The sequence below is a fragment of the Budorcas taxicolor genome, chromosome X (assembly GCF_023091745.1).
Source record: "Budorcas taxicolor isolate Tak-1 chromosome X, Takin1.1, whole genome shotgun sequence".
NCBI classification, from domain to species: Eukaryota; Metazoa; Chordata; class Mammalia; order Artiodactyla; family Bovidae; genus Budorcas; species Budorcas taxicolor.
The window spans coordinates 21235983-21252320 of NC_068935.1; the positions used below are offsets into that span (position 1 = coordinate 21235983).

Below are 16338 nucleotides of genomic sequence, written 5' to 3' on the forward strand. Positions count from 1 at the left end.
GGCTGTCCTGGGTTGTATAAAAACCACACTGGAGTGATTAAGAATAGAAAAAGATGAACTGGCCTTTTGAGTCACAAGCCGTCCCTAGTCCCTAAAACTGTACTTATGGAACAATAGAGCTAGCCTGAATTAATTAAGGAAGAGTAGGGGAGATAAATTCTCTTCCTGAGAAACACCAAGTTCCTCACCATCCATCAGCCTTGAGCACAGATGGGATGGAGGCCAGGCCTAAAAATACATCAGCCCTAGGTGACATCAGGACTGTGTTCTTTTATGTCTAATTCACCCCAGATGGAAGGGAAAGCACTTGAAAGTCTTTGAAACAGGCAGAGAAACATGTATCATGCTGGGAATGACTATAGGGGCAAAAGGCCACTGTGGATTTCCTTGTCAGTGAAAGTGAACTCTAGTAAGAATTTCTATAAGGAACCAGCAGAAACATCCTTGTCATCATCATTTTGAATTAGTATTTATTGAACACACAACAAATGCTAGTCTCTGCTCAGAACATCTGATGAAAACCATTCCTGTATCTATAAGAGACGAGGGAATACTTGCCACTATTTTAATGCCAGTCACCCGGCCAGAACACAAAATGAACTCTTATGAATATTTTCTGAAGCATAATGAGGAAGGAATCTTAGGCTACATGCAAGCATCCTTGATTACTGTTTTTTTCCACTGGCAGTCGCTCTCCCCACAAGCTTTGTCACAACCAGAAAGGAAGAGAAGCAAGGAAAAAGAGGAACAGTCAAGGCACAATCATGAGAGAGGCATAAAAAATTGGGCAGGGGCGCTTCATAGATGTTTGCAGAAGGCAACAAATATCAAGGGAGGACCAAAAGAATGGAGCAGTAGGAACCAGCCCTGTTCATCTAATGGCTCCTCCCTGCACTAGTGTTTTTGTTGTTGCTATTGATGCTGTTGTTTGGTCACTAAGTTGAGTCTGACTCTTTTGTGATCCTATGGACTGCAGCCTGCCAGCCTCCTCTGTCCATGGAATTTCCTAGGCAAGAATACTGGAGTTGGTTGCCATGCCATTCTCCAGGGAAATCTTCCCAGTTCAGGGATGATTGAACCCATGTCTCCTGCATTGCAGGTGGATTCTTTACTGCTGAGCCACCTGGAAAGCCCATAAGTGTTTTTACCCAACCTTTAAGCTTTGGGGTAAGTGACAGAAGATGCAGAATTCTGAAGAACTGCTTGATTGTACAGCTTTCAACTGAGGATCTTTCTTATTATTTTGTATTAAAGGGCACTTTGGGACTTTGGAGGCCAGTGGGTACTCACCAGCTAGATAAACATTTGAGAGAATTATTGTCCTTGGTGAATTTTGTAAATAGCCACTGACCCACTGATTTAAGGCAAAGTGAAAATGAATGATGAGTTAAAAAGCATACAAACACTGTGTTACATGACTGGCAAGTGGGTAGCAACTGGCCTAGTCTTAGTACTTCTTTTCAAGGCTCCCTTCCCTCCTCTTTCCCACCCTCTCCAATTCTGCCAAATCTCAAGGTTTGAGGCAGTGGTCAAGCTCCATGGTATAAGAATTGGTGTTCCTCATGATGCTCTCCACCAACATGACAGGCTTGGGGTTTCTTCCAGCAAAGCAAGAGAGCCAGGTGCAAATCAACATGGCTGCAGCTGCGCCACCTCCAGCACAGTAATAGGCCCAGCCAAGCCGACAGGTACCTGTGGAAACAGGGATAGAGACATAAGGGTTAGATTGTCTTCTCATACATTCTCTTGGAGATGTTCAGGTTAAAGTGAGAGTAGGGAACAGTGAATGAGACTAGGCTCACTCTTTTCTCTTTCTTCCTTTGCTGATGGCTGGTATTAGCTTTAGCAAGAGGTTGTAAAATGTTGTTTTGTTACACATCTGTAACAGAATGGGGGTGGTGTGGGTAATGGCAGTGGTGGTGATGCTTATGACAATGATGACAAGAACAACTTGATCAAGTGTCAAGAACTATGTTAAGTTCTTTAGACATATATCTCAATGAACATGATAGTAACTATAGGAGTTAGGTACTCTTATTATCCCTACCTATTTTATACAAGATGAGGCAACCTAGGCACAGGTTTGTGGAAAATCGCACAGATAGGAAGTGGTAGAATCAGGATATAAACACTTGCTCATCCTAACTCTGCAGCTTCAAACTTTTAACCACACTGATATACTACACTGCATGAACTGTTTTCAAAGAACTATATCCTGTATCATGGGGAAATTTGCAGGCAAAATCAAATTACTTGCTCCATGCCATGTGTTTCTATTCTAACCTAATCTTTCAACATCCAGGGAAGAAATATGCACTGGAATCAAGGCCAATCTTCTAAGGGGTAATTTCAGTCTGAAGGATAATGGGAAAAGTCACCTGTTCACAAACATCCACCACACCCATCATTTATTCTAGCACAGGTAGATTCTTTCCTTTGAAGTATTTGAGTTTTTTCAGAGATCCATCAGAAAAAGTCAATGCCCAAAGAAAGAGCTATTATATCACAAGGGATCAGAGTAATAAGTAACTGCTGAAATCAAGTGCTTAAGCAAATAGGACTCCAGAAATTGGAGTAGATGCCCAGTAATACAAAATGGCAAAGGAATCCTGAGGGGGAAAAAAAAGCGGCTTTCACCTATATCACAGTCCTATAGAAAGCAAGTCCTGACTATAGTCAGTCAGTGGTGATGTCAAGACTGATTTTCAGGGCAATTTATATGTATTAATTGAAGTATAGTTGATTTACAAGATTATATTAGTTTTACATGTACAGCATTGTGGTTCAGTACTTTTACAAATTATAGTGTTAGTCACTCAATCATGTCCGACTCTTTGAGACCCCATGGACTGTAGCCCAACAGGCTTCTCTGTCCATGGGATTCTCCAGGCAAGAATACTGGAGTGGGTTGCCATTCCCTTCTCCCGGGGATCTTCCCAATTCACGGATTGAACCCAAACCCAGGGATTGAGCCCAGGTCTCCCGCATTGCAGGCAGATTCTTTACCACCTGAGCCAGGGAAGCTCTTACAGATTATACTTCAATTAAAATTTATTATAAGGCAATGGCTATAATTCACTGTGTATACAATATATCCTTGTTACTTCTCTATTTTATACACAGTAGTGTGTATCTCTTAATCCTATACCCCTATCTTGTCATGCCCCTCTTTCCTAGTCCCACTGGTAATGAAGTTTCTATTCCATATCAGTGAATCTGTTTCTATTTTGCCATATACATTCGTTTGTACTATATTTTTAAATTCCACATATAAGTGATATCATACAGTACTTGTCTTTCTCTGTTTGACAAATCACTAAGCATAATATTCTCTAGATCCATTCATATAGCTGCAAATGGCAGAATTACATTATCAATATTTTTATGACAGAGTAATAGTCCATTGCATTGGGTTGGCCAAAATGTTTGTTTGGGTTTTTCCATAACATCATATGGAAAAACCTGAACAAACTTATATATATATATATATATATATATATATATATATATATATATACACACACACACACATATATACACCACATCTTCTTTATTCTTTCATCTGTTGATGGACATTTGGGTTGCTTTCATATGCTTTTTATTGTAAATAATGCTGTTATGAACATTGGGATGCATGTATCTTTTTGAATTAGTGTTTTCATGTTTTCCTGATCTATACACAGGAGTGGAATTGTTAGATCATACAGTCATTTTATGAGGACTCTCCAAACAGTTTTTCATAATCTCTACAGCAATTGATATTCCCGCCAACAATGTACAGTGTTCCCTTTTCTCCATGTCCTTACCAACATTTGTTATTTGTAGGCTTTTTGATGATAACCATTCTGACATGTGTGAGGTGATCTCTCATTGGTTTGACTTGAATTTATGATAATTAGTAATATTGAGTACCTTTTCATGTACCTGTTGGCCATCTGTATATCTTCTTTGGGAAAATCTTTATTCATACCTTCTGTCCAATTTTATTTATTTTTTTATTGAAATATAGTTGATTTACAATGTCATATTAGTTTCAGGTATACAGCAAAGTGATTCAGTTTTATATATATAAATAGTCTTTTAGATTATTTTCCATCATAGGTCATTAGAAGGTACTGACTATAGTTCCCTGTGCCATAAAGTAGGTCTTTGTTGGTTATCTATTTTACATATAGTACTGTATATTTTATTTTATTTTTATTTATTTATTATTATTATTATTTTTTTTTACTTTACAATATTGTATTGGTTTTGCTACACATCAACATGAATCTGCCACAGGTGTACACGTGTTCCCCATCCTGAACCCCCCTCCCTCCTCCCCCCCCCACACCATCTTCTGTCCAATTTTAAATTGGTTGTTTGTTTTTACAATATTAACTTGTATGAGCTATTTTTTAATATTTTGGGTATTAATCACAGTAGGTCATGTTATTTGCAAGCATTTTCCTCCATTTCACAGGTTCTCTTTTTATTTTGTTGATAGTTTATTTTGCTGTGCAAAAGCTTTTAAGTTTAATTAGGTCCCATTTGCTTATTATTGCTTTTATTTCTTTTGCCTTGGAAGACAGACACCCAAAAAAGGCAATGCTACAATTTATGTCAAAGAGTGTTCTGCCTATGTTCTTTCCTAGCAATTTTGTGGTTTTGGGTCTTACATTTAGATTCTTAATCTATTTTGAGTTTATTTTTGTATGTGGTATGAAGAAATATTATGGCTTTATACATAGCTGTCCAATTTTTCAGGCACCACTTATTGGAAAGACTGTTTTTTCTCCGTTGTATATTCTTGTCTCCTTTGTCATGAATTAATTGACCATAGTGTGTAGGTTTATTTCTGGGCACTCAATTCTGTTCTATTAATCTGTCTGTTTTTGTGCAAGTACTATGCTATTTTGATTATTGTAGCTTTGTAGTATAGTCTGAAATCTGGAAGGGTTATACCTCTAGTTGTTCTTTTTTTTCTCAAGATTGCTTTGGCAATTTTGAGTATTTTATGGTTCTACATGAATTTTAGGATTATTTGTTCTAGCTTGGTGACAAATATTATGAGTATTTTATTAGGGTTAGGGTTTTAATATTTAGGGATTAAAAAATCCTTACTCTTTGGAAGAAAAGTTATGACCAACCTAGACAGCATATTAAAAAGCAGAGACATTGCTTTGCTGACTAAGGTCCGTCTAGTCAAGGCTATGGTTTTTCCTGTGGTCATGTATGGATGTGAGAGTCAGACTGTGAAGACGGCTGAGCACCAAAGAATTGATGCTTTTGAACTGTGGTGTTGGAGAAGACTCTTGACAGTCCCTTGGACTGCAAGGAGATCCAACCAGTCCATTCTGAAGGAGATCAGCCCTGGGATTTCTTTGGAAGGAATGATGCGAAAGCTGAAACTCCAATACTTTGGCCACCTCATGCGAAGAGTTGACTCATTGGAAAAGACTGATGCTGGGAGGGATTGGGGGCAGGAGGAGAAGGGGACAACCGAGGATGAGATGGCTGGATGGCATCACTGACTTGATGGACGTGAGTCTGAGTGAACTCCAGGAGTTGGTGATGGACAGGGAGGCCTGGCGTGCTGCGATTCATGGGTCACAAAGAGTCGGACATAACTGAGTGACTGACCTGAACAGAGGGATTGCATTAAATTTGTAGATTTCTTTCTTTCTGTTGTATAGCCATTTTAGCAATATTAAGCCTCCTAATCCAAGAGCATGAGCTAGCTTTTCCATTTCTTTGTATCACTTCAGTTTCCTTCATCAATGTTTTACAGCTTTCAGAGTATAGGTTTTTCACCTCTTTGGTTAAGTCTGTTCCTAAGAATTTTATTATTTTTGATGTTATTTTAAAGTGGATTTTTTTAACTTTATTTTTCTGATAGTTCATTAACAATGTATAGGAAAGCAACAGACTTCTGTATATTAATCTTATATCCTGCAATGCTACAGAATTTATTAGTTCTAATAGTTTTTTGGTGAATACTTTAGGTTTATTTATATGTTGTATTGTGTCATCTGTAAAAAGTGACAGTTTTACTTCTTCATTTCAATTTGGATGCTTTTTCTTTTTCTTGTCTAGTTACTATGGCTAGCACTTCCAATACCATGTTAACTAGAACTGGCAAGATTGGGCATCACTGTCATCTTCCTGAATTTAGAGGAAAGGATTTCAGCTTTTCACTGTTGAGTGAGCATAAGTTAGCTGTAGGTTTGCCATAACTGGTCTTTTTTATACTCAGATACATTCACTCTATACCCATTGTGATGAGGGTTTTTATCATGAATGGATATTGAATTTTGTCAAAAATTTTTTCCTGCATCTATTAATCATGTAATAATCATGTGACTTTTTATTTTATTAATCTGTGTATCACATTGATTGATTTGTAAATACTGAAGCATTCTTGCTTCCCTGGAATAAATCGCACATGATCATGGTATATGATACTTTTTATATTTTGTTGAATTTGGTTTGCTAATATTGTGTTGAGGATGTTTTCATCTATGTTCATCAAACATATTAGCCTGTAATTTTCTGTTTTTGCAGTATCTTTGTTTGCTTTTGGTATAAGAGTAATGGTAAAATGAAAGTGTTAGTGGTTCAGTTGCATCTGACTCTGCAACCCCATGGACTGTAGCCTGCCAGGCTCCTCTATTCATGGAATGCTCCAAGCAAGAATACTGGAGTAAGTAGCCATTCCCTTCTCCAGGGGATCTTCTTGACCCAGGGATCAAACCCAGATCTTTTGCATTGCAGGCGGATTCTTTACCATCTGAGCCACTAGGGAAGAGTAATGGTGTCCTCATAGAATAAATCTGGGAGTATTCCTTCCTCTTCAATTTTTTTTGAATAATTTCAGAAGGGTAAGTATCATCTTTTCATATGTTTGGTAGAATTCCCATATAAAGCCATCTAGTTCTGGATTTTTGTTTACAGGGAGGATTTTTGAAATTACAAATTCAATTTGACTACTAGTGATCAGTTGGCTCAAATTATCTATTTCTCCTTGATCCAATCTTGGCAGAGTCTATGTTTCTAGAAATTTTCTTTCTTCTAGTCTGCCTAATTTGTTGGCATATAACTATTCCTAGTATTCTCATTATTTTTTGTATCTCTGTGGTAGCAGTTATTATTTCTCCTCTTTCATTTCTTATTTTGTTTACTTGGGCCTTCTCTCTTTTCTTATTGGTGATGCTAGGTGAAAGTTTATCAATTTTGTTTATCTTTTTAAAAAACAGATCTTGGTTTCATTGATCTTTTCTATTTTTTTATCTTTATTTTCTCTCTGATCTTTATTTTCTTTCTTCTACTGACTTTGGTTTGTTGTTGTTGTTGTTGTTGTTCTTTTTTTCTAATTCCTTAGGTTAGGTTGTTTATTCAAGATTTATTTTTTTTCTTAAGGAAGGCCTTTGTTGTTATAAACTTCCCTCTTAGAACTGCTTTTGCTGAATCTCATAGATTTTGATGTGTTGTGTTTCAATTTTCATTTGTCTCAAGTATTTTCTGATTTCCTCTTTGGTTTCTTCATTGACTCGTTGATTTTTTAGTAGCATGTTGTTTCACTTCCATGTGTTTGGGCTGGAAATGGAGAGGCTAGAGCTGGAGCCAGTGTGAGGTGGGACTTCTGCTCAGTGGCTGTTACCACCCTGTCGAGGATTGGATCTGATCCCATCTTGCTGGAGGAAAAGCTCTGAAGTCTGAGCTCAAGCTGACTCTGTTGCCTTTATGCATGTATTTTCCCCTCTCCCTAAACTAGGACCCTTGTCCCAGAGATGGAGAGTGCTAAAGTAAGGGGGCCTCTCTGCTCAAGTCAGCTGCAGACAGTGATTCAAACTGTCTCCAATAAGCTGCCTATATGGACGACTGAAACTGTTTCCTCTCTGCTCAGACAAAGCCTCAGATGCAAGATCCCTTTGTTCCTCATAGCTGACTACTGCTCCAACCTCTGCCACCCATGTTACCATGCCATATCACAAGGCAGGCAGGGCCCATGTGAATTCTCAGTGTAAATTGGGGATTGAGCTATAGTGGAATCCTCAGAGGTCTAGGCTGCTTCTGATACACTGCTTGAATAAGCACCCATGATAGCCACTGCTATTCTACCGAGACTTTGCCCTAGGACCTGATCACCTCTGTATCCCATGGTTGAGTCTTCTCCTTGGTTGTGGCTGCCCCAGATCCAGTGCTGCATTGTGATGTGGAGTGAGTAAGGCTGGAGCGTTTTCTTGGTTTGGGCTGGGGCACAGCAAGACATTCATGGGAAACTGGGCAGTCACCAGAGAAGAGCTCTCTATGCCCTGCCTAGGGAGCAAGCAAGCATGTGTACACAAGCACATGAGCAGAGTTCAGGCGTCCCACAACCCTACTCCACCACCCTTCAATAATCCCTGTGGTTTTCCAACCAGCCAAAATGGCTTGTCTCCTATACATAGGACCCCAGGACTGGGGACCCAATCTGTAACTCTCACTGTCTCCATCCTTGCATTCTCCCTTCCCAGGGACTCAGGTCCTTTTCTTCCTTCCTATCAAATTACTTATGTATCTTTCATATAGACTTGCTTGTGCAGGGGTCCTTCTGCCAGTTTCCAGATGATTTTCAGTGAGACTTGTTCCACACATAATACATTTTTGATGTTTTTATGGGGGGGATGTGGTCCCCAAGTCCTCTCACTTCACCATCTTGATTGATCTCCCCTCATGACAATTTATTTTTCAATAACCAATTATTTATTTTCACATGGTTCCCACTGACTCTTAATTTTCTTTGTTTTTCTTGTCTGGTTGGCATGTTATATAAAGAGTCTAAGATACCCCCAAGTTAGGCTGCTTTGCTTTTCCATTAGGGCCAGGCTAATTTATCCCTAATTTCCCACCTTAGAAATAATCTTTCTACCACCAAGGCATCACTCATGCTGTCTCTCTTGCTATAAACACCTTCTTTCCTTTTATTCACCAATTCATATCTTCCTAAAAATGCTCTTCAGGATTCAGCACCTCCAGGAAATCTTCCCTGGCTAACCCCAGTGAGCTCAAGTCACCTCAACCAGGTAGCCCTCCAGGAATTTATCTATATACCACTTACATAAGTATATCTGTTAGATAAAATGTTGGAATAAATATTTTCATATCATGTATTTTTCATTTACTCTTTACCTCATTCCAGATTGTTGGCTCAATAGAGTAAATGTATATGTTTCTTTTTTGATAATGCCCCCCATGCTCTGTCAACAGTGGATGCTCAGTATGATTTAGCCTAACAATACTTCAAAGATAGATATATTTGCATTTTCAACCCTCAACACCCAAAACTATGACTTAAAATTGGAATTAAAATGACAAAACCAGCTATTTTATTTGTTTCTGGAATGTGCTATAAAGCATAAGTGTATTCTATTCCTTTTGCCTAAAATGCTTATTGCATGTGCATACATACATATACACTTCCCACCACTCTGTGTAGTCAATGTTCAATCATTCTTCAGAGCTCAACTCTGAATGTGAAAGAGAAGAAAGGGATCCAACTTTCTGAGTAACTGCAACATGAACAATGACAGTAGAACTCTGGGAAGAATAAAGTGAAAAATAACATCTTGAGGCAAGCAGACAATAGATCTGGATCTCCCACTCCAACCTTGTCACACCTTCCTTTAGACACACACTTTTTCATTCACTCAGTCACTCAGTAAAAGTAGGTTTTATATACTTAGGGTTTTACAGAGTGAAAATTCTAGAGAAGGTCAAACCTTCCAGTTTTGCCATCCTTACAAGGAAGGCTACAGGCTATATTGTACCTATTTCACAGACAGGAATTTGAGGCTCAATTTAAAGCCTTTAGAAACTCTCTCAGAAACAGCAGGTACAGGCAGGGATCCAGATCAAGTATCTTTACTTTCAATCTGGTTCTCTGCCCTCTATTGTTTTTCTCATCCTCCCAAAAGCCTCTTCCAGGACCCTTAATCTATAAACCGTACAGAGGGGGATCCTGTGTCAATTTGCAGTAGACTCACCCACCAGAGCTTCTTTCCTAACCCCTCAAATGAAAATCTCCTGTGCTCACATGACAGTGTAGGCAGGAGCCAGCTTTGTGGAGGGGCCACTGTTGGAGAGTTTCCTCCTCTCTGCAATCCTTCTAATCTAGTCTAGGCAGGCATCAGATGTCTCAAGCTGCTGCTTCAGTTTCCTGTCTGGTCACTCCCACCCCCATTGGAGGGGCAGAGCTTTTTCTATTAGGTCCATGCACCCTGGGGCCAGGGAAAGACTTGTTTCTGTAAATGAAAGGAATAAATGCATACCATGCCATTACTCCAAAGCCCTAAGCAGGAAGAAAGCTGACACAGTGGGCAGCTCCAGAGTGAAGAGCTAGCTAGAAAGGTCTTAATAAACCTTATTGAAGCCAAGTCAGAACCAGGTATCCCTGGGCTAAAAGCCAACACCAAAGTGCCCCCATGGCCACCTGAAGTGCAGAATTTCCTCTCACAGAGATGCCAGTTAAGCCACCGAACAGCATCTAAGCCCAAGGCTGCTATCACACAGGAAATCAAAGAGAAATAGAAGAAATATATCTCCTATCCAATCCTCTCCCGACAATCCTACCTGTTATCTACCTGAGGGAACAGAGAGGTTACAACATTAGCATTGCAAATGAGGGGAAAGAGCAAACCTTTTAAGAACTACATTTCCAAGTTGAGAGATGCTGTCATTATTCACATACTCCACAGAAAGCCTGGACACTGGTCTCATGGCCTACAGAAGAACTCGTGTTTTCTGTGGAAGGATGTAAAAGTAGGAAGCCGTGGGAATAAGCTACCACACTTTACCTCCAATCACCTTTTAGTGAAGCCCCATGGAACATCACCAATCCCTAAATTCTATTTCTTAAAATACAGTTGATCCTTCTATTCATCTGACAAATATTTATTAAGTATCTACTATGTGCCATACATTTTGAATACATCATCTCATTTGATTCTCACAACAGCCATGATTATTTCCATTTAAAGCTGAAGATTTAGTAATCTCAGAAACTTAATTACTTTACCAACTTACAAGTGTCAGAGTTGACATTAGAATGCCAGGACTAAGTCCATGGTTATCCATTTCAACCATGCCAGGAGAGTGGAATCAACAATACAAGTTATTATGGCCCAAGTTTTATGAGAAAGTATGATACCTTTGGGCTTCCCAGGTGGCGCTAGTGGTAAAGAACCCACCTGCCAACGCAAGAGATGTAGGAGACTCGAGTTCAATCCCTGAGTCAGGAAGATCCCCTGGAGGAGGGCATGGCAACCCACTCCAGTATTCTTTCCTGTAGAATCCCATGGAGAGAGGGGCCTGGCGGGCTGTAGTCCATAGGGTTGCAAAGAGTCGGACACGACTGAAGCAACTTAGCACACACACACACGCATGATACCTTCACCTAATTAATTCACTGCTCTTGGTCTCAATTTCCTTTTTCTAAAGTGAAGGGAATTTTACTGGAGACATTTCTAAAGGCAGCTTCCAATTCAAATTTTCCATTGTATTATGAATATGATAAATGTTTTGAGAGACATACAAGTAAAAAATGTACATAATATCCAGGGAAAGAATTACTTGCAGCTGAGAGGATTTAGGTTCAGGTAGGGTTTTATAAAGTAGCTAGCATTTCAACAAGACTTTAGTCATGAGGAGTGGGCATTCTGGGCAGGGGGAGAGGTTGGTGAGCAAAGTTATACAAGTGAGAATGCAGACCACATGGTTTGGAAACAGCACTCCATTCAGAGTCATTTCAGAAAAGAAGCTGTAGATGGCAAATAATGAGCTGAATCTAGACAAGGAAGGATCATGACTCTGTCATCTTTTCCACCAGGAATAGAGAACAATGGTAATTTCTGATCAGATAATGATATGATAGAACAAAGTTTCTCATCCTTGGCACTATTGACATCTTAGGCTTTTGTCATAATGGGGGTGGGTAGTGTTGTTCTGTGAATTGTAACACCCTGGCCTCTACCTACTAGATGTCTTCAACTTATCCCTGCTCCACTGAACTGTGAAAACCAAAAATATTGACAGACTTGGCCATGTGCCCAGGGTGGAGGTATTAAGAACCACTGAGTTAGAATTACATTTTGGGAGATTAACCTAAAAGCTCTGTGTAAAAGGGATTGGAAGTAATCCTGTGCTATAGGCAGAGGCCAGTTAACCAGAGGCCATGGATGCTGCAACACATCCAACAATACACAAAGCAGCCTCCCACCACAAAAAATCATCTGGACTAAAATGTTCATATTTTCAAGATGGAGCAACTGTCATCGAGGCAAACACCACAATTTTATACTTTGTACTACCTCCGAAAAGAATCCAGAAGAATGGATTACCCCCAGAAGAATGGATTCTTCTTCCTTAAGAACAGCTATGCATGGTTCCTCACTGACCTGGCAAGCTGGCTGAAACTGGGGCCTGGTCAGCCTTGAGAATTCTAGTGTGCTAGCCCAGGGAAGCTGGGGAAGGTCAAGGAGAGAGATCTCATATGGTATTGAGAAGGATCTACTGATTCCCTGAGAGCCAAGAAACTGGAGTCTTTGAAGAAATCTCTTAACCCTATAGGATCTCAGCTCTCTCACTCTTTAAAATGGGAGAAAATAATTAAGTACCTTTGTAAAGATAGAGCAATAGGACGAGATGAATTTTTGAGGTCACCTTCAGAAATAGCCAGGCTCACAGGTGCCTAGCCTTTCAGCCTGAATGCATGGACTGAGCCTGCATGCTGGAACTGTTCAAGGACCTGTGTCCCCAGAAAATACTGCAGTGAGTTAACATCACACCTGGGAATTGTATCTACATACACGTGTAGTTATCTGTGACATGAAAGACTGGGTGGCAGGATAGGGCGAGAGAAGAGGTCCTAACTGCAAATTAGCTTTATGCAAAGCTTCTAGATAAGCCTTGAGATAAGCCTGTTTCTTTTTGTGCTCTTCTGTATCATTTCTAACACCCTCTCTGTAAGTCATTCTATTCTAGTGTTGAATTTGCTGTGACAAGATCCCTCATAAGAGTTATTAAATCATCACTCAGCAGTGGGCCTGACATTTAAATCAAGAAACATTGCCTTTTATTCCAAGCTGCAAATCAAATTGGTTTGGAGTTTGACTATTTCCTTTGATTCAGCATCAAGTTATGTTATTACATCTCCACTGTTTAGAGAACAAGTCATCATTGTCTGCTACTTAAACTGACCCTCCTCCCTAGAGATCTAGTCCTATGCTTTTCAGGGACTTGGTGTCTGGCCAAATGTCAATGGTTCATGATGAGCAAGTGGGAAGGGTTAGCCATAAGCTAATGCTTTTCGTGGGGCCCAACAGTGGTGTGGGTGTCAGAGTTGGGAATAAGAGTAGGAATGAGTCTGATGGAGAATATTTCTCTGCAGGGGGCATGGTTGTAGTTCCAGCTTGAAAGCCAACAATGCCAGTGAAGTAATCCAAAGAAAAGAGTCTTCCTTGGAGGAAGAGAAGAAAGGCATAAAAAGAGAATGTGCCCACTTTGGAAGATAGTTAGTTTCTTACAAAACTAAACATATTCATACCATATGATCCAGCAGTCACACTACTTGGTATTTACCCAAAGGAGTTGAAAACTTACAGCCACAGAAGAACCTGCACACAGATGTTTACAGCAACTTTATCCATCATTGCCAAAACTTGGAAGCAAACAAGATGTCCTTTATTAGGTAAATGGATGAGTAAACTGTGGTACATCCCGACAATGAACTATTATTCAGTGCTGAAAAGAAATGAGTTTTCAAGCCATGAAAAGATGTGGGAAAACCTTAAATGTATATCACTAAGTGAAAGAAGCCATTCCCCAAAGACTACATAGTGTACAATTTCAACTATATGACCTTCTGGAAAAGGAAAAAAGATGGAGACAGTAAAAGGATTAGTGATTGCCATGAGTTGCAGGAGTGTGGGAATGACTAGGCAGAGCACAGAGGATTGCTTAGTTCAGTTCAGTTCAATGACTCAGTCGTGTCCAACTCTTTGCAACCCCATGGACCGCAGCACGCCAGGCCTCCCTGTCCATCACCAACTCCCAGAGTTTACTCAAACTCATGTCCATTGAGTCAGTGATGCCATCCAACAAACTCATCCTCTGCCGTACACTTCTCTTCCTGCCTTCACTCTTTCCCAGCATCAGGGTCTTTTCAAATGAGTCAGTTCTTCGCATCAGGTGGCCAAAGTATTGGAGTTTCAGCTTCAACATCAGCCCTTCCAATGAGTATTCAGGACTAATTTCCTTTAGGATGGACTGGTTGCATCTCCTTGCATTCCACGGCACTCTCAGGAGTCTTCTCCAACACCACAGTTCAAAAGCATCAATTCTTTGGCACTCAGCTTTCTTTATAGTCCAACTCTCACATCCATACATGACTACTTGAAAAACCATAGCTTTGACTAGACAGGCCTTTGTCAGTAAAGTAATGTCTCTGCTTTTTTTAATAACAGAAGATAGAGCAGTGAAATACTCTGTAGGATACTATTGGGTTGGCCAAAATGTTCATTCAAGTTTTTTTCTGGAAGATGTTTTCCCAAATGAAATTTTTGGCCAACCCAAAATAATGATGGATGCACATCATTATACATTTGCCCAAACTCATAGAAGGTACAATACTAGGAATGAACCACAGTGTTCAAACATGGGCTCTGGGTGATTATGTTGTGACAGTGTAGCTTCATCAGTTGTAACAAATGCACCACTCTGGTAGGGGTGTTGATAATGGGGGAAACTATGCATGTGTGGGAGCAGATAGTATATAGAAAATCTCTGTACCTTCCCCTCAATGTTGCTGTGAACTAAAACTTATTTATTAAAGTCTTAATAAAATGAGAGAGAAAGACTGAGGGAAGTCTGTCTTTTCAGTTTCTCAAGTCTTCCCTTTTAGAATCATTGCATCAGATGCTAGGCTCCTAAAAGGCTGAAGGAGGAGACAGAGAAGCAGAGATATAGAAAGAATATAGCAACCACTAACACCTTGAAAACTGATGAGGGCTAAATGAAATGGAATGGAATTTATAGATACATTAAGTTTTGATTTCACACGTGCTGCTGCTGCTGCTGCTAAGTCGCTTCAGTCATGTCTGACTCTGTGTGACCGCATAGACGGCAGCCCACCAGGCTCCCCTGTCCCTGGGATTCTCCAGGCAAGAACACTGGAGTGGGTTGCCATTTCTTTCTCCAATGCATGAAAGTGGAAAGTGAAAGTGAAGTCGCCCAGTCGTGTCCGACTCTTAGCGACCCTATGGATTGCAGCCTACCAGGCTCCTCTGTCCATGGGATTTTCCAGGCAAGAGTACTGGAGTGGGGTGCCATTGCCTTCTTCGTTTACATGTGCATATGTGCTCAATGGTGTCCAACTCTTTACAGCCCCATAGACTGTAGCTCACCAAGCTCCTCTGCCTATGGAATTTTCCAGGCAACAATACTGAAGTGGGGTGCCATTTCCTACTCCAGGAGATCTTCCCAACCCAGGGATTGAACCACGTCTCATGTCTCCTGCATTGGCAGGTCCGGTTCTTTATGACAAGCGCCACCTGGGAAGCCCTTGATTTGACACAAGAGTTGGCAAAAGTCAAGTTCTGAGAGCTAATACTTCAGGAAAAGACTTGCTTGTGACTTGAGATCAGTGGGAAAAAGACCTAGATATTAGTGCGGTAGAGGAGAAGCTGATGGAGGCAGGCCTTAAGGTAGGGGAAGAAGGAATAAATTTGCTTTGAAAATATAAGCAGCTCCAGGGTGTAGAGAGAGGACTGAAATCCTGTGCAAAGAGAAAATACAAATTCCAGCAACTCATGGAGTCAGAATGTTGGGAAGTGGTTGATGAAGAATGTAAAGAGAACCATATTAACAGCTGTTGTTTGTTGTGGGTTTTTTTTTTTTTTGGTCTAATTTAGTCCAATAACCAGGAAATGTGAAAAACACTGCTCAAGCCTTAGGTAGGCAAAATAAGGGAAGGAGTGACTGCAGGATGTCGAAGGACCTGCAGTGGGAACCAGCATAGCTCTCAACCTCAGTACCCAGAGCAGAGGGATGGCATAGATATGAGCTACACAGGATGTCTGGGGCTTTCATAGCCTTCATCATATCAAATCAGGCTGTCTACACTGGCCCTGAGGGAAAGACCCTCAGCTACAGAGAGATACCCAAGTTTCCTTTGGAATTCCAAGGAGTAGTTTGAGAGGAGAAGGACTAGAGAGAGATCAAAGGAGGCAGTGAGACTAAATAAGACAATGAGACTAAAGGGGAAGGTGGAAGAGTATGAGAAGAAAGGCAGGGGGAGTTTGTTGAGAGAACATTAGGAGAAGA

At 40.3% G+C, this 16338-nt stretch overlaps 1 protein-coding gene across 1 annotated transcript in view; it reads right to left on the reverse strand.

The window, feature by feature from the left end:
• Window positions 1-1510: 1510 nt before the first annotated feature.
• Window positions 1511-16338, reverse strand: part of LHFPL1 (LHFPL tetraspan subfamily member 1) — a 48377-nt gene continuing 33549 nt past the window's right edge. The window contains exon 3 of the mRNA XM_052663730.1: window positions 1511-1692. Within this exon, the coding sequence (XP_052519690.1) occupies window positions 1511-1692 (182 nt within the window). The remainder of the gene's footprint in view (window positions 1693-16338) is intronic.